The 21,777-nt window shown below is 45.2% G+C and overlaps 1 protein-coding gene across 2 annotated transcripts in view; it reads left to right on the top strand.

Annotated features, from left to right (window-relative positions):
• Window positions 1-112: 112 nt before the first annotated feature.
• Window positions 113-21,777, top strand: part of TOGARAM1 (TOG array regulator of axonemal microtubules 1) — a 38,152-nt gene continuing 16,487 nt past the window's right edge. For both annotated transcript variants that reach the window (XM_051621544.1, XM_051621545.1), the window contains exons 1-7: window positions 113-1,503; window positions 11,835-11,991; window positions 13,149-13,283; window positions 14,606-14,881; window positions 17,437-17,690; window positions 19,321-19,553; window positions 21,588-21,688. In XM_051621544.1, coding sequence (XP_051477504.1) covers window positions 130-1,503; window positions 11,835-11,991; window positions 13,149-13,283; window positions 14,606-14,881; window positions 17,437-17,690; window positions 19,321-19,553; window positions 21,588-21,688 — 2,530 coding nt within the window. In that variant the 5' untranslated portion in view covers window positions 113-129. The remainder of the gene's footprint in view (window positions 1,504-11,834; window positions 11,992-13,148; window positions 13,284-14,605; window positions 14,882-17,436; window positions 17,691-19,320; window positions 19,554-21,587; window positions 21,689-21,777) is intronic.

The following is a 21,777-nucleotide window of genomic DNA, read 5'->3' as shown; positions in this document are numbered from 1 at the left end:
CGGGGGGGTGTGCATCATCCATCCCCCCCCCCCCGCCCCCGCGCTGTGGTGGGTGCCGCGCAGGCGCACTGCGGGCCGGCCCCTGGCGACGGCGGCGTTGCCGGGGCGGGGCGGGTCGCGCGCCGCCCGATGGCCGCGGCGCTGGGGCCGCCCGGCCCCGCCATGGAGCGGCCGCCGGGCCGGGGCCTCCTGCCGGGCCTGCGCCCAGCCCCGGGCGCCGGGCGAGCGGCGGCACAGCCCGGCCGAGCCGCCGAGCCGCCCTGGGGGTTCGGCCGCACCCCCCGCCCGCCCACCTACTCCCTCCCGCCGTCGCCCGCCGGCCGCCGCGGCCTGGATGAGCTGTCCCGCAGCCTGGCCTGGCCGCTGGGCGGCCCCGCGCCCGCCGGGCAGCGGCAGGAGGAGGAGGAGGAGGAGGCGGCCGGTGCCCAGCCCTGCCCGCCCGCCGGCCCCGGGCTGAAGTTCGGGCTGCTGCCGCCCGAGCTGCACGCCCGGCTGCTGGACCAGGAGGACTACAGGAGTCGGACGCAGGCCGTGGAGGAGCTGAAGAGGGTGGTCGGAGGTGCCAGCCAGGCTGCCGTCACCTCCGCGCCCGCCTCCAGCCTCCTGGGGCTCCTCAGCCTCCTCTGCACCCTCCTGGACGACTCCAACTTCAAGGTGGTGCTCGGGGCGCTGGAGGTGATCCACCTGCTGGCCCTGCGCCTGGGTGACCACGTCCAGGGCTTCCTGACACCGCTGGTCTCTGCTGCCGCCAAGGTGCTGGGGGACAACAAGCTGGCCATCCGGCAGGAGTACAGCCGGCTCTTCCTGCAGCTGATGAAGGCCGCGGGGCCTCAGCAGGTGCTGGCCCTGCTGCTGCTGCAGCAGTTCCTGCGCCACAAGAACTCCAGGGTCCGCGAGGAGGTGGTCAACATCTGCATCGTGGCCCTCCTGACTTACCCCAGCGAGGAGATGGACTTGGCCAAGCTGGCCTTCGGGCTGGCCCCAGCCCTGGTGGACAGCAAGCCCCGGGTCCGGCACGCGGCCATGGAGGCGTTTGCTGCGCTGGCCTCTTCCATGGGCCCGGGCAAAGCCCCCCTCCTCTTCAAGGCCCTGGACACCGTGGAGCTCGAGGACAACGGGGACGGGGTGATGCATGCCGTGCAGGCCAGGCTGGCCAGGAAGACCTTGCCACGGCTGGTCGACCAAGGGTTTGTAGAGTACGGTGTGCCCTTGCCATCACCTGGTCACAGCAGGGGTTCCCGTTTCCCCCCCGGGGCAGACACAGACTGGCTGCTGATGGGCAGCAGGACTCGGAGCGCACACAGTTACCTCGGGTGTCCCCCGAGGGATGATGATGCTCTGCAGAGCTCCAGCTCACACGGAGCCTGTGCAGAGCAAGGACTGAGTCCAAGGAGAGTCTTGAGTGCGGGTAAAGGAAAAAAACTGCCTTGGGAAAACGAGGATGCTGGGGAGAGGGAAGGTGGTTCAGAAGACAAGATGCCTTTCACAAGGGGTGTGGAGCAGGTATGTACTTGTAGCTCCCTCAGCTCGTTCAGTCTAAGGCATGTTCTGAAGGGAGAACTGGGAGTTGTCAAAGGCTCATTAAATGCCAGGTATGTGTGAGGTGCTGCTGGTATGTGCAAGGATCTGTACCTACATCAACCTGGGAGGGCACATTAGAGAGCTCTTACGTCAGATTTAACACTAGCAGGAACCTGACAACTTATCACTTACAAAACCAAGACAATACTTTTTTGAAGGTAGCTGGACTCCCTGAGGCACTTGTGTCTGGCCTGAGTGACCCGTCCCTGCCAATTGTGGGGCTGAAACCCAGGGAATGACTGCAAGAGCAGTGAAACTGTTTCAGAGCTTCTGTTTGTATACTTGTGTTTGGGAGTACCTGGCAGTTCCCTAAATATGGCAGCTGTTTGCAGGAAAACTGACAGAGTTGCTTTAACTCGGGCTTTGAAGGCAGAGCTCTGGCGTGTGGCTGGGCCAGGGCTTTCTGGCAGTGTGCTGACCTGTAATACGAGTGGGAGGTTGCCAGGTCTTGATGTGGCTCTTGTTCCTTGCTCTGATTCAACTAGGAAAATCACAAGTCAGGCTGGAATCACAATTCTGACCAGCCCCAGCTTTGATTTTACCACATACTGGCCATGTCAGCAGCTGCAGAGGAAAGGAAGAACTGTTTAAATCTCTCCTGCACTGGCAGTGGTTCTGTTCAGTGACATGTTTCAGATACGGTGCTGGAGGGTGGATCTGTGTGGTGGGCTTTCTGGTGTGGGGTTTTTGTTTTGTTTTTAAATGGACAGGTTGGATTTCTCATAACTTTATCTCCAGCAAATGAGTTTAAGTGAGTGAATCTTTTTAGAAAATCAGAGGCTGTATGGAATGGACTTCCTCACTACCGTGTTTCAGTCTTCAGTATTTAGTTCTAAGTTGCTTAGTAACTTGTTCCCATGTTGGATGAGGCCCTGAGCAGTGCTGCTTTGTGAAGACCAGCTTTTCATAAAGCCTCTTAATAAAAAGAAATGTGAGTTAACATTATTGTACAGTAAAAACCTTGAAGTTCATGTGTGTACTTGTGTGCTCACAGGCTCATCCCCTGGGTTGGTGTATGTGTCATCTTCATTCAGATTCCTCAAGAGATCTCTTGTCTTTTTGAGCTGATGAGTCAGGAAACAGATTGGGGTGTCTGCAAAGCAAATAGGGTCTGGACAACAAGTTGTGTAGGAAGCACCCTAGAGAAAGGTTTTTAATTTTGAAAGAATTTCAGTATTAACTAACACCTCTTGTAGAAATAATAGTGAATTGGCATTATTCTCTGGGCACCTTGGGCTGAGTTCTGTATGGCTGCTGTTTGCTGCTGCTCGGGTTTTACTGTGGACAAAAAGCAATCCCACACACACAGCAGAACATGGGTGTTGCTTGGGGTGGTGGGAAGGTCCTCTGCCTGAGACAGCCCTCTGGTGAGGGCACAGCAACCTGCTCTGCAAATGTTGGGGGTTTTTTAAAACTTTTTTGTACACGTGGTTGTATTTATCCCTGTAAATTGGGAGCAGTGCCCAAAATTCCCAACCACGGAGGGAGGGAAAGCAATTAATTTATGGTTTCTGTTTTGTTACGTATGTAAAGTGCATTAAATTTGACCTGGGGAAGTAGTTACATATTAATATTCATAGCTTCAGGTCAGTCATAATGAGGTACATAGTTTGCCAGGGAGCATTCTTGATACTAGTCAGATAAAAGTTTTTTAAGCTGTATGTATTTTTATCTGTGTGTATTGAACGTCATGGGTGTAAATCCCATCTCATAACGCTGGGATGAAAACACCAACCTACATGCCAGGCATCTGGAGTGCTGTGTGGGCATCTAAGGGCTTGGGGTTTGCTTGCAGGGTTACCCTCCCAGGTGGGCAGTTTGTAAGCAGACTGCAGGAGGCTCTCAGGTAAGAGAGCAGTCACCTCCCGTATGGAAATCCTAATGGGGAAGAAATAGAAGGACCTTGAAATTGACTTCTTAGGTCTGGCAGCCACTTGGCTTCTCTCCTTGTCATCCCAACACTCATCTGTGGGACCACAGGTTTTCTTCTTTTCTCCTCGGAAGACTTTTCCAATTGTATAGCATCATGCAAATACTTCAAATTATCATTTTCCTTTTGGGATCATCTTTCTTTACATCCTAGTATATTATGCCAAATATTTTGTTTTGTTCCTCCTTAGGAACAGACGTAGGACTTAACATTTGTGCCGTCTGCGGAGTTAGAATCCTTTTCAGCCTGTGTTCAGTACAAGCATCGTTTGGAGCAGGAGTCACTCATGACTGTCAGTGCAGGTCCCTGTCCCCAGTCTCTTTTCCTCTCTTGTGCTGGGAGAGACTGGGAGAGTTGGGGTGTTGAGCCTGGAGAAGAGAAGGCTCCAGGGAGACCTTAGAGCACCTTCCAGTGCCTGAAGGGGCTCCAGGAAAGCTGGGGAGGGACTTGGGACAAGGGCAGGGAGGGGATGAGGGGGAATGGATTAAAACTGGAGAAGGGAAGATTTAGGTGAGACATCAGGAAGAAATTCTTCACCACGAGGGCAGGAAGGCACTGTCCCAGGTTGCCTAGGGAAGCTGTGGCTGCCCCCTCCCTGGAGGTGTTGAAGGGCAGGTTGGATGGGGTTTGTGCAGCCTGGGCTGCTGGGAGGTGTCCCTGCCCATGGCAGGAGGTTAGGACTGGATGGTCTTTAAGGTGCTTTCCAACTTCCACCATTCTGTGGCTCTGTGTGGGCACTCAAGCTGAGACATTAGCCAGTCTTGCTTTGCTTTTGCTGCTACCATGTAGTATACAGCAGATGGTCAAGAAAATTATTCTACAGGGAGAAAATCCTCCTTGTCATGTACTATAGTTATTCCTTTTTAATAAGGAATTTTTTTCTTGCGCCTGATGACTCTGTCTAAGACATCCTGTGGCTCCTAGAGATTCTGTTTGTTCTTGTCTCTTCCCTCTGCTTTCTGACTTGTTCTTTTTGTCTCTCACTTCCATTTTATGTTTTTTTTTCTTGCATATTTAATTTGGTAGAAAGCAGTTCAATAACTTTGAGGTGTCAAAATTTAAAGACTTTTATCAGTTGCACTCTGCCAAATAAAACACATTAATGGTGCCTTTGTGCTCTTATTTGAAAGATGTCTGGGTAACCACAACCCTCCAGTTACCCAGAATTCATTTTACATTGAAATATAACTCCTCTCCACATAGCTTTTTGCTTACATGCAGGTAAGTTCTGGCAAAACTAGCATTTGATGTCATGTTTGATGGGATCTGAAAGTTGCCAAGTTTGACTTGGACACACTGAGCGCAGTTCCAAAGGTGTCCTGCATCACCAGGCTGCCCAGTGGTACTAGCTCACCTGATGTGAGCAGTGCCAAAACACTGTTCCCCTCAGTACAGAGAGGCAGCTGGAGGCTGGTACAACACAGCAGCTAATCTTTGGCATTGGGTAGGTTCGGAAAGTTTGGCTCAGTTATTTCTTTGCCAGTGGGCAGTTCAGAAGAGTGGCAGACACAAGGCTTTACAATTACTCTTCAACCAGCTTTTGGGAGCTCTGGTTTTGAACATTGCTGTGGATTAACAGCTGCCTCCTGACAAGATCTTTCAAGACATAGGAAGTTGAATGTAAGTTGAACCTGTCTCATGGAGTAGTTTTGTGTCTCTGTACAGTCTTGCACCCCTTTAGTCTGCTGTAACCATCATGGGTCTCCCTCTCCAGTAGCAGTTGTTTAACAAGAGCTGGAGGCTCTTGTTTGTCACTCAGAAATAGTGGTGACATTCAGTTTTTCATTTTCCAACCATTCTTTTTTGCTTCAGTGTCTGTAAAGAGAAGGTCTGTCTGTAATGGTGCCCCTGTGAAAGCCAAAAGCATGTTTTAATGTAGCTGCCCACCTTTGCTCTCTGTGAGGGAAAGGAACAGCCTTGTTTAAAAGAAGTATGTCAGGGAGGGATTTTATTAGAAGGTTGAGGCAAAGGCTGCTCCTCATCCTGTGTAGGGGAGAAAAAGCAGAGATTCATTTGAATTGCCTACCTGGGGGTTGCTTCAGCAGCCCCATTGTCAGTGGAGACCTGGTCTGTGCAGTCAGTGGGGTGTAGAGAGCTGTCTTGTGACCCAGGTCCTACTTTAGGATGAGATGAATTCTTTTCAAGCCTTGCTTGAGTCCTGTTGGCTAGACCCACATCTACTGCAGTGGCACTTCAACCAACAGATGGTTTAGGTGTTGCAGTGTTTGCCTGATCACTGCAGGCTGGCAGCTTTGTTGCCCTGTCCTTACATCCTGACCATTCATCTTACCCTGCTGTTACATCTGTCTGAATAGATCAGAAAGCTCTCCAGGGCCAGGGACATTTTTTTATCCAGCTTTGTGATTTTTGGTACAGTATTTCCTGGCTTCTTGATGGTGCCTGTAACATCTGTGCCACAGAAGCTACTTCTATCCCGTGGCGTGTTTGTGTCTTCAGTGCAAGGAGGTGAGCTGTGTTTTCACTTCAGGTGCACTGGGACCTGTAAACTTGGACGAGGTTTCCTGTACCTGAAGACATTCCTTGTTAACTGAGAGGGGTAGCCATAAGCTGTATAAATAAATAAAGCTCTTCTCCATGGGGCATTTAGCAATCTGAGTAGGAGGGAGGAAGAGGGTTAGCTCTGTGTCTCTCCTTAGCTCTTTTCAGTCATGTGTAGAATTTGGGTAGTCGACTTTTTCATGTAAATGTAAAAAATTAATTATTAATGCAGACATTCCTGTGAAATGAATTTGCTTAAAAATTAACTTTTGGAGTCATTCTGTGACTGAAAGGATGCATGAAATCAGCTTAATGTTTAAAGTTGTTTTTCTACTAGTATTTTTAGGGTCAGGTTACACAGTGATTGTCCAAGGCCATGTCTAGACTTTCCTGATCAGATAAGATGTGAAGTAGAACATGTATAATAAGTTAATGTGTACTAAAAATGGAATGTAGATAAAGCACATCGCCTTCAAGGACTTGTCTTGACACACATCTTCCAGTGATGCTAAATTGGGTTCTTGAGGAAACATTTCTCTACAACCTCTGAAATCCTTTGATTTGGATTCATTCCCATCTGTAACCTGAGGGCTGCCAGTGCTGCCACAGGGTTCAGAGGGGAGAGGTAGCCAGCCCCAGTGACAGTGCTCAGCAGTGCTCTGCCTGGAGGTGTGCTTACAAAAGGTGGCACTTGGGGGGTATATAGCACACACCCCTTTAAAAAAAAGTCATTCTATAAAACATTCATTCCAGTGTTTAATTAATCTGTCATTCTGATTTCTGAGAACTGGTAACCTGTGGTTTAAGTGCAGGATTTCATGATGCAGTGTTTTATATACTGGAATTGATTATGGCTTAATAGCTGTTCATAGCATCTCAGCTTTCTTTTTTTTTCCTTTTCTCTGAAAACCAAACCTGAGTCTGTTAAATAAAGCACAATTTTCTGTGCTTCTTGTTGGCAGCTGCACATGCCTGTCAGAGCCACAGGGACTCTGCTCTCTTCTGAAGCCACACTGGAGTAGCCTGGGACAGAGCTGGTTGTGCTCACCACTCAGCTTGCATCAGTAGGCTGGGTCTTCTGTGGTTTCTAGCTAAATTAATAAGATGGGAACTGTTTTTTTATGGTTTTTAAGTATACCTGCAGTTTTACATTCTGAAGCATATACTTACAGGAGCCTTATAGCAGCATCAGAGGCACACTTTGTTGGCCAGAGATAGAAAATACTTGGCAACACAGGGTGGTAATGAAGTGCATAGCCCTATTATTATTTTCCTTTGTACATTAGTAAGGTCCCATTAATTTCTGATCCTGAGCTGACAGAGCCAGGCTTGAGATTCTCTGTTGTCTGTAAATCCTGTGGATGAAGTTGTGTGAAGTCCCTGAAGTGAGTGTTCTCTTTCTGGAGATCCTGATTGATGTACTGTGGCTGCTCCTGTTCCTCGGGCTGAGCCGTGGAGAGTGCAAACAATTCCAATCTGAACCAGACCAGATGCTCTTCTGAAATAAATGTTTATGTGATTTTCTTTAGGGACTTGGCATGACCTGCTGGTCTTTTGGGTGCTGATAATAAATAACTGATATCAGACTGCTGTGACCAAACATGTTCCTTTTCCCACTGGTTTCCCAGCTGGTGCCATTCGTGTGAGGTCACACGGATGAGTTCAAGAACACTGCACTAGCAATCCCTCTTCCCTTTTTACTTCTCATCTATAATTTCAGCCTCAGCAAGCTATCAGAACAAAAACACTCTGCAGTCCGGAGTACAAAAGCATTTTCTAAGAAACAGACTGCTGCTGCTTCTGTTGTCCTAGCTGGCTTCACTGCCCTGCAGAAGCAGGAAGAGCAAACTGGTTGCCACAACATCAGCCAGCGGTGCCCTGGGCGCCCCTCGCTGCTCTCTTGTCCCTGAGCCTTCCCGTGCTTACCTGGAAAATTGAGTGTGCTCTATCTGAAATGTAATTCCTGCAGGACAAGAGTTGCCTCTGTTTTTTTGCCCTGTGAGACATACATGCTGAGAGTCCCTGTGCCTGCTGTTGAAAGCCGTGCCCTTTGGGGAGAATCAAGAGCGTTTGGACACTTTACTGAAGTTTTAAGCTGTGTTACAAAGTATACATGAACTACATGCAATTTCACATAACTGCCCTGTTTGCAACACCTGTGGAATTCTCCGTTTATGTGCTGATCTGATAACCAGCGAGACTTTATGAAGAGCTTAGTGAGTGTTCAAATCATCTGTGAAATTTGTTTTATGAAGCAAATGCTCTTCTGTTTTCCACTGGCAATAATGGCGATTAAAGGGACATGGAGGTTGTTGACCTGTCTTGTGATAAAGCAATTCTTTCATTGTGAGTTGAGGTGTGAGCCATGTTTTTTCTGGAGGCTGGGAGAGTGGTTTTGGGAGATACAATAACATGTTTGTGCTGTCATTGATCTCTTCCCTGCAGCACATTGTCCCTGGCTGCTGGGTGTTTTAGTAGGAGGACCTTTGTCTCTCAGACTGGCCATTCACAGGGGCTGTACTTTGGTAACCAAGTTAATATTTCTTTTAGTGAATGGATTCACATATTTTCCAACACTGGTGGTACTAGTAGAATTTAAATGAAGCTAAAACCTCTTGAGAAATCCCTTTGCCAGGATCTGTCATCTACTTCAGTGGAACATCTGGCGGCTTTAGGTTTGCGTTTCTTTGCCACCACCCTGCATGCCTGTGTTTAGCAAATCTATAATCACTGTAATTATCACTTACTTACAACAAATCTGACAGTTTTTATTCCTGCAGCTGGGGTTGGAACAACTGAGCAAAGTTGTACAATCACATCAGTGTTGTGTGATTTGCTCCTTCTGCATATATTGTTTTGTCTCAAAGGAAAATTGAGGTGTGATTTGTACAATTAATGTGTTTATTTATGGACTTAAAGGGACATAGGTTGAAAGGGATGTTTTCTAGCCAGCTGATTGCAGAAGCAGGAATGCTGAGTTCTCATCCCCTCCTTTATCCCAAATGTACTAACCTGGAACCACCTACTTCACCCATTTGGCTGCTATTCTGTTTTCTTGATTTTACCATAAACTCCGTGTCCCTCAGGGCACCTGGGTGATGAAAACCCAGCACCAAGCTGGGTGTTACTGGTCTGGCTGCTGCCATTCCAGTCATTGATCTTACTGTATATCCAGCAATTGGAACAGCTTCGTATTTCCTGCTTAGGTCTTACTAAGCCATTTCATACCTGCTGGATTCCTGCTCCTCTGTTCCATTAAAAATGGGGTTCAGGCTGATTTTGTTCAGAGATTCCTTACATTTTCCTTTGCTGTTGTGTGCTTTGACCTAAGCAGTTGCCCTCAAATATTTTAAGTGAAAACCTAATCCCTGAAGGCTGATTAGAAAGTCTGGTCCTGCATTAGCACTGGCTTTCAAGGAGGAAGATTTTATGTAAAGTTTTAAGCTTTTGGGCATTTTGGTGGATTTGCTTAAAATACCACACGCTTGAGATTTTGGCTTGTTACACAGATGGCTTCAATCATATCTGCTGAATTGGAGCCCAGGAAAGGCAGTGCTTCACAGTAAACTGGAACCTGTGTTTTTGTAAGTAAAACCAAATTTTTTGCCATTTTTGTTAACCACAACAACCCTCCCCAAACAGGGAAGCTGTTCCATTCCAGAGCCTGTGTCCACGTGGCTGTGTACCTTGGCCCTCAGAGCAGGGATCAGCAGCTGCCCCTTGGGAACTGCTTGGGTTTTTAAAGCCCTTAGTGGAAATATGGCAAAATAGTGTCTCACTTATTTATTTACTGTTAACAGGTACCATATGTGAGTTGGTTTTTTTTGGTCATTTTTACTGGGGGACACTGTTAGGGGGAGGAAAATTAGAAATACGTAATTTAAAATTTGAACTGTGAGGTTTATGTTTTCAAAAGGAGTCTCGTTGGCAGGGTGTGGAAGTTTAATGTCTCTTGGCTTGTATGTACATCTTGCTGACATGTTGTGAGTCTTCTTTCCTTGGAAGGGACCTGAAGGTTTTGTGGAAACTCTTAAAGTTTTCTGTCTCTAGTCCATAACCATAAACAACTCTGTTTTCAAGAGCTGTGTGACAAAGTGAATGTTACAATGATTTAAAACCAGCTCACAGTTGTGCTACTCATCTCATGACTATGCTGCTTCCAGTTTTAAGTTCTGACCATGCTTTACTTTGTGATGCTTTTGTGAACTCTCATTAAAAGATGAAACATTAAGTTAAACCCCATCAAGATATTAGAACATTTAGCTGCTGTTTATTTGACCTAACCATGTAGCTTTGAAGACACTGCAGTCTGGTAAATTTCCAGGGGATTTCTCCCCGTGTACGGAAGGTGCAACAGCCCCTGAGCTGGCTGGTGTGGAGCTGACTGCTGGACCTGCCTGTGCCCTGTTTGCTGCTGAGCAGTTTCCCCCCATCAAACACAATTTGCATTGTGTGTACCAGGCTGTGAACTGTGGAGGTAATTGATCTATGCACTAATGAAGAACTGTAGTTCCATAGTGCAAGAGTTTCTGTGGAGTTCCCAGATTCAGAATCCATCTTTACGGTAAACTGACATCTTCCGTGGAATTTAAAATAAGTATTTTTATAAATAAGTGGACTGTGTGTGTGTTAGATTACATAGTAGTCACCATTCACACAGTCACTGTATTGAGTAACGGAGGTTTTTAGGCTCAACATGATGCTGTTCTTTCCAACACTGAATAAATATTTCCATTTCTGTTCAGACTTCTCTTTTCACCTCTGTGTGGAGCCTTGTCTGTGAAAGGGGAGAGCAGAGTTAATATATCCTGGAAATTATTTAAGTTCCTGATTTTTCTAATTAAATCAGAAAGCAAGAAACCTTTATTTAAAGTGTGATCTTTATAGTATTCAGATTTTTGCTTTATCTATAACCAGTTCTCATGACAAGGTGCTGATATTACCAGACACAGCTTTTAGCCTAAATCTGAAGCATGTTTATTTCACACCTCAAGTAGCTGCTATTTAAACACGTACAAAGCTTCAAAATATTAAGATTTATTTTTTGAAACTGATGACTAGTGCAACTCTCTCCCAGTTTGTTTTTTTTCCTTCAGTGTGAATAGCATCAACCTGTATTAGAGTGAGAACTGGAAACCAACTGAAATGCTTTTTAATGCTTAAAAATACTCAAAATATCAGGTAGCTGGGAAAAGAAGATGTTAATAAAAATGATTTGCATTTAAAAATCAACAGCCTTTTATTACCAAAGAAGGTCTGGCAGTTTGTGCTGATGAGCCAGGGCAATCTGTGCTACATTTTAAGCTTTTAAAAAATCCTCTTGGTGTTTTGTGTGAAGGATCTGATTTCTTGACCTGTTGACCTGGCTGTGACAAACTGACCCTTCGTTTCAGACCATGAAAGGCTTCACCTCTGATGTTACCAATCTTGTAAGAAAGGGTTAGGTGAGCCTGTTTGATGTTGGAAAATAGGATTAGGTTTTTTTTAGCACTCAGGTAGCTGTAGGTTGAGGCCGTTGCCTGCCCCGGGGTGGCTGTGGGAGGAGGCAGAAGGCAGACCCAGCTGGGTGTGGGAGCTCACAGACACACTTGTCTGCCTTCCATTGTCTAAGTAACAGGGAAGAAAGCCCTCTATTTTCTATCCATTCTGTCTTCTTAAACATATTGCCAGTGGTTTGTGTAGCTGTATTGTACAGAGAGACGGGTCTGGGCTGTGGTGGGATCTAGATGGCAAAGTTACGCGCGTAATTCTGCTGTTTGTACAGGAGGGGCCGTGCGTTCCTTTCACACACATGAATGTCTCTTTATTTTCCTTTTTCCTACAGTTCTCTACATCCAATGATTTTCTTCACTCTCCAAAGTTAAGGCCCTCTCAAGGCATACCAGTCAGTGATGAGTTATTTTTTAGTAGAAAAAGAGCTTCAAGAAGTTTATTTCAGAATAGTATAGATTTTAACTCTGAGCGTTCTTCTGTTTGCGCTGGTAAGTATTAACAGAGAAAAATGTTTGATCTGCTGTTTGCAAAATAGATTTAGAAGAACCTGAGCATAAATTTGTAGCTTCATGAGCATAAATTAACACTGGTTATTTTTTTTTTTTTGTTACTGATTTTGATTTACTGTGAAGAACTGAATACTGGGCACAGGGCTACGCCTCCAGCAAGCGGCAGCAGACCCAGCTGGGCTCCTGGCGCAGTGTGCGCCGTCTCAGAAGTGTAGCACACAATATGAATTGCAGACAAAGCAGTAAATTGAAAGGATACACATGATTTTGCTGACTGTTGAGCAGGAATACGCTGTTGGCAAGAATAAGAGTTGTTATCATAAAAGGGGTGCTGCCAAGATTTAGCCGATAGTGGTGGCAGGGTATGAAATAGCATGAACTGGGTGACATATGGGAAGGTCATATTTATGTATGGCAGGCTGTTCAGAAGAGCAGGTCAGTGCACATCTAGTGTAGATTTTCCTATTTGCTCTTTTTGCATTTCATAAACAGCTAGTGTTTCCTTCACACAGGAAAGTTGTCTGAAGAGTGAGCAATAAAGATTGTTTTTAAGGGTGAAAAATGTCATTTTTTTTGAAAGCCAGGTCAGTAGAAGATTGTAGGTATAGTGTTCCACTTAATTTACAGTAGCAGTGTAGGCTCAACAATTTGTATTTTAATAGCCAAAAGGCATGTGAAGGACTGGGCAAGACCAGGCCTGATTTATTCTCCTCACTTGGCAGCAGGTTGTGTCCTCAGCTTTGTCTGAGGAGCACTGGCACGTGTAGAGTGCCAAGTTTGCTCACTGCTGTGCTACCAGTGACATTGCTCTAAAGAAACTCACTGTGTTTGGGGGCTTTAAGGTGTTGACAGCCCTTCATTGTCTTATATTCCAAGAGGGGGTTGTTCTGGGTATTTCTTTTGACTCCCTGCAATTCTCAGTTGGAAAAGTGCCCTGGAAGAATGGCCAGCCACTTTTCCAGCTTGTGACCGTGAACAGTATTATGAGGTTGCTTAGAAACTCTTGAATTCAGCAGTTTGAAAGTAGTTATATTTTGCACTAAAAGTTAGACAGAGTCTCTTACTTCACCGTTTAAATATTATTGTTAACCATATGTTAAGTATTGATCTAATTATTTGTGTTTTTCTTTTGCAAGGTGCTATGGGCTCTCATCAGCCACAGATTTCAGGGAAATGTGGAGCACTTGGATACACACAGCCCCGTGGGAAGAGTGATAGTGTGGACTCTGATTTGCAAGGCTTAAGATTAAATACCAGTCAGCAAGACAAAGGTATATGGAATCTGGCTGCGCCGTCAGTCAGTGCTCTGACTTACATCTGGAAATGCCTCTTTATTTCTGTGCTGCCTTTATTTCTACTCTTGTTTCACTGAGGTTTGGGAGAGGTGTTTGCAAGTGCAGGAGGGTGCAGGTGAGCTGGGAGTGCTGCAGAGACACTGTTGGTGTGTAAAGCTTTCAGTTCTTGTCGTGTTGCTGTGATTAGTGGTGGTCTCTGTGCAGCTGTGACTGGACAGCACCCTGGGCTGCCAGGGCTTTTGCTGTTAGTTTCAAAAGGGAGATTTGATCAGGTGCACCTTAACTCTGGAGCTGGAGGCTGAGACAAATCAGGACCCGTAACAGGTATAAACTTGTCTGCTCATGAGTTTCTTTTTCTTTCTGTTTCCATCATTATTACATTGTAATAATAACAATGCCAGCTGTACACTCAGGGGAGCAATAATCTCTGTCTGGAGGAACAGATGGGGGTGATCCCAAATCTGCAGACAGAGCTGCTGTGGGTGGTCTAGGGGTGTTGGACTGGCAGCCTTCTTGGAAGATAAGTGGGAACTTCATTTACTCAGTTTACTTCTAGCCACTTATGGGCTCTAGTTTTGTGTTTTGTTTTTTGTTCCCTCATGCCCATGGAGAAGAGGGAGAAATTTCCTCTTAGTTTTTTGCCTGTGTAACTACAAAGTAAATGTTCTCTTCCCTTAGCCTCAATCTTCAGAAGTCTGCCAGGTATTTTGCCCACACTTGCTGGTTTATTCTCTGCAAAGAGTTTTTATGCCAGATATTATTACTTGAGCCTTTATCCAGTAGTACAACCCACACTTTACCTGGTTGACTCAGTTTGGTGTGCCCTTTTTGACCACTTTACTAGTCTCTGGGAATATATGCTTTTTTGATTTATATTTTTTTTTAAAGGAAGTAGGATTTGTAATATTTTGTTCTATTTGTACTCTTGTATCAGTGAGTTTTTAGAGTGGTGATTGCAAATTTTATACTATGCAAGCTTGGAATATGGAGCAGCAAACAACAGTACCATGTTCAATCTTCTTGCATAATTTGTTTTTTTTAATATAATTTTTCAAAATATGACTGCAAAATAGCTTGGGCTTGAACTCATTTGACCAAATGCAGAAAAAGGCAATGGATATTTTGAAGGAGAATGCAATTTGCAAAATTAAATAACTGATTCTTCTGTTTGCTTGGGTAGAATGCTGACCTTCCATTCTGACTGCCTAGAAGGTGTATTATTTAATTGTAAATTAGTATTAGAAGAGCTATCAAAGAAGCTAATTACCACGAATACTGTTCTCTGTTTCTTTGCTCAGTTAGTGCCAACCTGAATTTTTCCAGCAAGATCCAGAAAAGTTCTTGCAACCAAGCAGAGTCCTCCCAAGGTCCTCATGCAGGCCAGGGCACCTTCATTCTGCCATCTTACCCCTTGTCATCGCCCAGGAGCAGCCCCAAGCACCTCTCCTCTCCATCTGCCTCTCCAAAGAAACCACAGGAGAATACCACGAACTTGTCAAACTCCTGGCCTCTGAAAAGCTTTGAAGGACTGCCTAATCCCAGCTCGCAGACGCAGCTTCTCAGTCTAAAAGCAGGTAGGAGTGTTGTTGATGCAATGAACATGGATTGCAGGTTTGCCTTCTGAGTGACTTCCAGCAGTGGTCAGGCACCTTCTTCTTCTTGACACCCACCCTTCAGATACTTATAGATATGAGTAAGATCCCCTCTCAGTCTTCTCTTCTCCAGACCAAACAGCCCCAGGTGTCTCAGCCTTTCCTCATCAGACAGATGTTCCAGTTCCTTCATCATTCTTGTAGCCTCCCTTGGTCTCTCTCAGGTAAATCCCTCTCCCTCTTCAGCTGAGGAGCCCAGAACTGGACACAACACTCCAGATGTGGTCCCACTAGGGCCGAGTAGAGGGGGAGGAGAACCTCCCTTGACCTGCTGGCCATACTCTTGTTAATGCACCCCAGGATACTATTGGGTCTCTTGGCCACAAGGGCACATTGCTGTCCCATGGAGAACTTGTTGTTCACCAGGACTCCAAGGTCCTTCTCCACGGAGCTGCTCTCTAGCAGGTCAGCTCCTAATCTGTGCTGGTGTATTTTGTTGTTCCTTCCCGGGTGCAGGACTCTACACTTACTCTTGTTGAATGTGATTGAGTTCTTCTTTGCCCAGCTCTCCAGTCTGCCCAGGTCTTCGTGAATGGCTGCACAGCCTTCAGGTGTATCAAACAATCCTCCCTGTTTGGTATCCTCAGGGAACTTGCTGAGGACACGCTCTGTCCCCTCATCCAGGTTGTTGATGAAGATGTTGAACAGGACCCAGCACTGATCCCTGAGGAACACCACTAGTCAGAGGTCTCCAGCTGGACTCTGAACCATGATCACCACCCTCTGGACTCTATTTTTAGCCAGTTCTCAATCCATCTCACTGTCTGCTCTTCTACCCCACACTTCCTGAGCTTGCTCACAAGGATGTTATGGGAGACATAAGCCTTGCTAAGGTCAGGGTGGACACACCCCCTGCTCTCCCTGCATCTATCCATTCAGTCACACCATCATAGAAGGCTATCAGGTTAGTCAAACATGATTTCCCCTTGGTGAATCCATGCTGGCTGCATACGTAGGGAAATGTACATATGGAGATAAATGTACATGTTGAGTTCCTCACACTCAAATAGCTCTTGAAAACCTGGTTACAAAGGGCTGCACCTCCAGTGAGTCGAATCTGTCCTGATCTCATCTCAGTTTGCACAAACAGCTGACAGGAGACATGACCTGATTTCCTGTCTGCAGAGACCTCGCCACACATTGGTTATCCTGAAATAGCTTTAAGTTTATTGCATTACACTTGCTTCAACAATGTAGCCACTTTCTTTCAAACACTTACTAAAGACAGTTTTACTGTAGGTTAGCAGTAGCTTTCCTTAAATTGATTCCTAGTCACTCACAAGACAAACCTTCTGTAAGCAGTGTAAGTTTCCACATACAATTTTGCACTGATTTAAAGAAATCTGTTTCAGATTCTCTCTTTCTTGAGACCCATATTTTTTGTACATATGTAGAAAATTTCTAAGGTAATACTTTGGAATTCACCTGTCCTTGGCATGCAAGTAACTTTGTCTTGTAGATGAGAGTTCATCACTTGCTGATTTTCTTTCTGTTTCTTTGGGGTTTTTTGTTACAGCAGCTTGCAGGAGAATTTGCTAGGGCACTAGTCTTTTTTTTTAGTTAATTAAGATAGTTGATTACTTTTTAAAGTGTATCTTGATGTGCACATGCATGAAACACTAAATTGTACTTTTTTAAAAGAAGGTCAAACTGAAAGTAGGAGAGATTGATAACTGAGCTTGAAATGCAGGAAGATGGAAGAGGCAGAGCTGGGAGATAACAGCAAGTACCACACAAAGAAACAAGTCTGGCAGTGATCCTGATGATTTTTTAAGATTAAATATTGGAAAATGAGCACAAGTCAGAATTCAGGAAAGGGGATTTGGTGCATTTGGAAAATTGGTGTTGGAGAAGGAATATTGGAAGTTTCTCAAATGAAGAAAGGTATAAAAATGAAGTTAGATAGGGAATCACTATCTGCTCTTGTTCATGTGAGAAGCTGTGATCTGTGTGTGTGTCAGACACACGAGGATATGTATGCATTGGGTACAGCAGGGAGCCCGGAGCGGCTTTGGGGACACTGGGATTTAAATGAAGGGAAGTGCTTCTTTAATGCTCATTGTGGAGCCAACTCCTGCAGGCTGCTGAAGATGCCAGAAGCAGGTACTTGTTGCTAAAGGCAGTGGATGTGTCTACCAGCAGGGTGGCTCAGCTCGGGCCAAACCTCCGACCGAGGAACTTCCTAAATCCAGTCTGAATGTGTGAAGTGTTGGTTTCTTACCATGTTCCCCTACCCAGGGCAGCTGATGACAAGTTCTTACTGGTTTTATTAAAATTGGCTCATACTCAGCCAAACAAAATATCCTTGAAATATATTTCCAATAGCACACAAAGCTGTGTGCACAAGTGTGCTTTTGAACACTCGCCTCGTTGGAGTTTCCAGGCGTGACACAGAGGTGAGGCCAGGAGCTCGTTCAGGTGAGGGCTGTGTTCCTGCCACCCTCCGAAGTACTGACCTCTGCTTTTGTCTTCTCCAGGGGAGAGTTTGCAGGAGAAACACTCTCCTCTGCAGCTGAAGCCCACCTTGGTGAAGCCCCCAGCCTCCCGCAGGGCCCTGAGCGGGGCCCGGCCCGTGCCCCCCATCCCGCGCCTCCCCAGCCCCCTGCCCGACAAGATGGAGCTCAGTGCGACCAGGTGGAGGAGTCAGGAGGGTGAGGACCTGTGGCTGGAGGAGGTGGATAAGAACCTTGCAGAGCTAAATGTTGATGATGAGGAAGAGGACCAAGAAGAGGTTGGTTTAAATATGACGTCCCACACTTTTAATAGTTGATATATAATAAATATAACATCAGCTTTTATTTTTATACAAGAGGCAGAAAATAAATGTCTCTGACTTGAATTTTGTGACATTATCATCAGCACAGCAGGTTTCAGTGAGATGCTGTTGGGTGTATGATGAAAGCTAAATAAAGCAATGAATCCCAGTGCTGAAGCACACTTTCCATGTTTGTTCCAGACATCTGAATTTCCCTGGTTTTCCTCGGAGCCAAAATCACAATGTTTAGAGTTATTGTAGCACCAAGGCAGAGCTGTGGGCCTTTATGCAGCTTCTGCTCTCATTATCTTGACTTTGTTTTAAATTTCATACCAGATTTAAGTAAAAATCAAAGCAGAGGGCCTGAAGTAAGTATGAACTCAGCCCAGGAGTTTTCTTAGCCTGCTGGGCTTGCAGGAGTGGGCTGTCCCTGATATCCACACAGCCTGTCCTGGCTGTCTCAGAATGCAGTCATTTTTCCATGGGCTAAAATGAGGAGAACTGAAGAGAAACTGGATGAATGTGGTCTCACCTGCAGTTGTTTGATACGACACAGACACATTTGACATTAGGCTTGGCAGGCCAGCATCCCTCCCGAGTGTGGAAATCCACTCATCATAATTAGGGCCCGTTATTGAGCAGTACCAAATAGCTGCACCAGTCTAGGTACAGAAAAATGCAGCAGAGGCATGCAGGGTTATTTCATGGTGTAGTGGGGAGGTGGAACTGTATCCACACTATCTTCACCAGTACAAATCAAAACCATTGCAGTGCTGATTATGTGAGAAGTGTAGGTGTTGCCCACGATGGGTTTTGTATGATCATCCCCGCGTGATCCTGTGCAACACGTCCTTGTTTCTGTCCCAGTTCACAGAAACTGTGTGAATCTCAAGTTCTCTCTTTAGTCCCTGTGGATCTGAGCACAGTTAGGTTTGTGGTTGGACTTGATGATTTCAAAGGTCTTTTCCTACCTAAATCATTCTGTGATTCTATGACTTCCATCCTGTGGTCGCTACTGAAAGTAACCTGAGGTGCTGAACAGGTAGGGGAAGAATTTTTTTACATTACAGAATCACACATAATTGTCTAGCAAGTAAAAAGAGGAGAGAATGTGCACCAGAGCTGCAGTCATTGTAGCTTTTCCTGCTTATTTGAGCAGGAGCTCTGCTTGTTAGGCACAGTTTTCAGGATCCCCTTCTGCACATCTTGCAGCTCTGAGCAGTTCAGACGTGAAAAGCCAGAGGTTCCAGCTGGTGCACGGGCAGCCACCAAACACTTTCTTTTGTCTGTTAAAGAAGATAAGAGCAGCTGATGTATTTTTTGCAGGAATCTGTTGTTGTGTTTTGCAGAGTGAAGCTAGTCTACAGTGTTGGTGTGAATTTGCATTTACTTGTAGGATATTTAGTCCTGTGAAGCAGAATGCTGGAAGGGGCTGTTCCAGTAGGGCACAGCCCATGGACAGGTTGGTCCCATTGTCCAGCAGTTCTGTGCTCAGAGCTCTCCTGGGTGGAACTGCACCCTCAGGAACACAATTCCTTTTGCCTAAGAAAGCTTTTTTTCCTCTGCAGTGAATAAAACCTGTCCTTTTGTTTTCAATCCTGTTTAGATGCAGAATTCCCTCAGATCTCTGCGGAACAGTGCAGCTAAGAAGAGGGCAAAGCTGAGCAGCAACATTTTGGATCTTGGAAGTCCCGATTCTGCTCTTAAAGTGGATTTTTCTGGGGACTCCCCCTCCCACGCTTCCCCCCGCAGCCTGGGCTGCTGCAGTGAGAGTGGAGTGTACAGCCAGGAGCCTCTGCCTTCCCCTGTGCCCACAGTCCCCCGGAGAAGGAGAATAATGTGAGTGGAGCTCATGTGTTAACCCTGCTGTGGAACTCACACACAGGCTCTGCTGCTGTTCGTTAACTATTAAAGTGGGTGAAGTCTGTAATGTTTTTTTTTATAAGATTGCTTTGCTTAATAGCTTGATTTTGCTATGTGCATTATTTTCCTATCTAAAAATACATAGCTGTATACAATAGCTGCTTAATTATATTATTCTAATTTGTGCTGGCCTTTAATTTGGAAGAGTTCCCTGGTGCAGCCATAGTAACACAGGGCAGTGAAGTGCTGCCAGTGGTAGTAAATATTTTATTAAGACTTTAGCCTGCCACAGAAGGTATGTGAACCATAGCCTAAACAAATGAGTAAGAAGGATAATGATTTAAGAGGAAGAACAAGGTTTGCTTATTATAGCCTGGAAATTGAAGAAGGGATGGGGGTTGGGTTTTTGGTTAGGAGGAAAACAATGTAGATGTTTCTTATTCTTGTGAATCACAAACTGTTTCCAGTTATTACTGACAGACTATTGTTAATTTAAAATGAAATTCCTCTAGAAAGAAACTCTGTGATGACACAGGCTACTGTGATTGTAGGGAGCAATGACCCAATTGGCTATAAACTCTTGTTTTCTAATGAAATAAAAAAGTTTTAAAGGAATTTTGTGAATTTAGCAAACTTTGCAGCACCAAAACTCTTTTTCTGCTCTTGGAACTGCTTATAGCTCTGGTCTGAATATACCTTTTATTTTTGTGTGTTCTAAGTGCATCCTTATGTAACTGGCATACCACTCCACTAAAGGAATAGGAAGGGAGGGAATATACAAAGGAAAGGTTTTTGAGACAGACTGAAATGACTCAGAACCAGAGGGTTTTCACAGCTGTACAATCTCATCACCGATGGTTATATATGTATCTTCCCCATATGCATTACTGCTGAACCACAGTTTTTAAACCAATCTTTAAAATAACACATTAAAAAGCTAGAATACCTAAAAAGTCAAGACTGTAAAGACTGTGTATGTGTTTCCAAACAGGTTTGACCAGGACACACTCCACACAACATGCCTTTCCCATTACTCAGTGACATGCGAGCTTAATGTTTTACAGGATTCACAGATACAGGAATTAAGAAGTAGCAAGGAAGAGAGGGGACATCTGGCAGGAAGACTGAAAGTTGTAAAAGTGACAAAATATATCCCAGAAGACATTAAAAGCGTTGGAATGCTGACAAAAATTTCAGAGAGTTTAGTTCAGATGCTGGTTTGTCACAGTGGCGATCAGCATTGTCTGTTCACAATGTCAGTGTAGTTGGGCAGCAAGAATGTGGGTTTTTCTGTGTTTACTGTTAGAAGGATCAGTTTACCCACTGGTAAACTACCATGAGAAGTGGGAGCTTGATACTGGTAGTGGTGAAGTTTCTGAAGCATGCATTTTCCTTGGGATCTTAAAAGCAAGTCGTGTAATTGCGTGCATTTCAGTCCCAGCAGGAAGTGGAGCAGCTGCTCCTTCCCTGGGACTGCTACATAGGTACACATGGCATTTAACAGCAAAGAGTTCTGGCTTCAAGCATCTCAAATGTCTCATTTTAAAAAAAAGAAGAATCAAGATTGTCTTGTAGCTAACAGTATTTTCCTGGTGAATGTCTGTGGGCTGAGAACAGCTCATTTCTGGGAGTGAAAGTTTAGTGGACTTGGTCACACTGATTTGCTGTCCTTTGCCACAGTGGAACCAGCAGTGTCAGGCCCTTAGGCCAAACCATTCTTTAGATCTACAAATGTAAGTTTAGTCCTAGTGTAAAGTTATTCTTAAGGGTTGTCTTTATGGTGTTCATGGTAATGGACATCAATGCTCATCAAATAATTTCTGTTGAATTAGTTTTCTTTTTCTACTCAATGTGAGTATTTGTGGAAGAATAGTCAGGATATTTGTCCACCAAGTACCCTGGCAAGGAGAAACTGCAATCTCTTGATGTCCTTGCTACAAAGTGTTATTTAGCTGGGCTCTGACTAGGATGTGGAATTATATTTATGAAAAATTATTGTGTATTTCACAGGTCCGACACCTTTCCACTACTTGGCAGGAAACCACAGCCTGGGAGAGCATCTTCAGCGAGAAGCAGAGCCCCAGACATGGGAGAACACAACTTCAGCACAGGTATTTCACTCTGCTGTCCCGTGGATAGATCTTGCTTGACTGGTGTAATACAGTGTTCACTTTGATGTGTCTACTCTCACCTTTTCAAT

The sequence above is a fragment of the Apus apus genome, chromosome 5 (genome assembly GCF_020740795.1).
Source record: "Apus apus isolate bApuApu2 chromosome 5, bApuApu2.pri.cur, whole genome shotgun sequence".
NCBI classification, from domain to species: domain Eukaryota; kingdom Metazoa; phylum Chordata; class Aves; order Apodiformes; family Apodidae; genus Apus; species Apus apus.
Note: the sequence above shows the minus strand (reverse complement) of the source record. Positions and strands in the feature narration are given on the sequence as shown.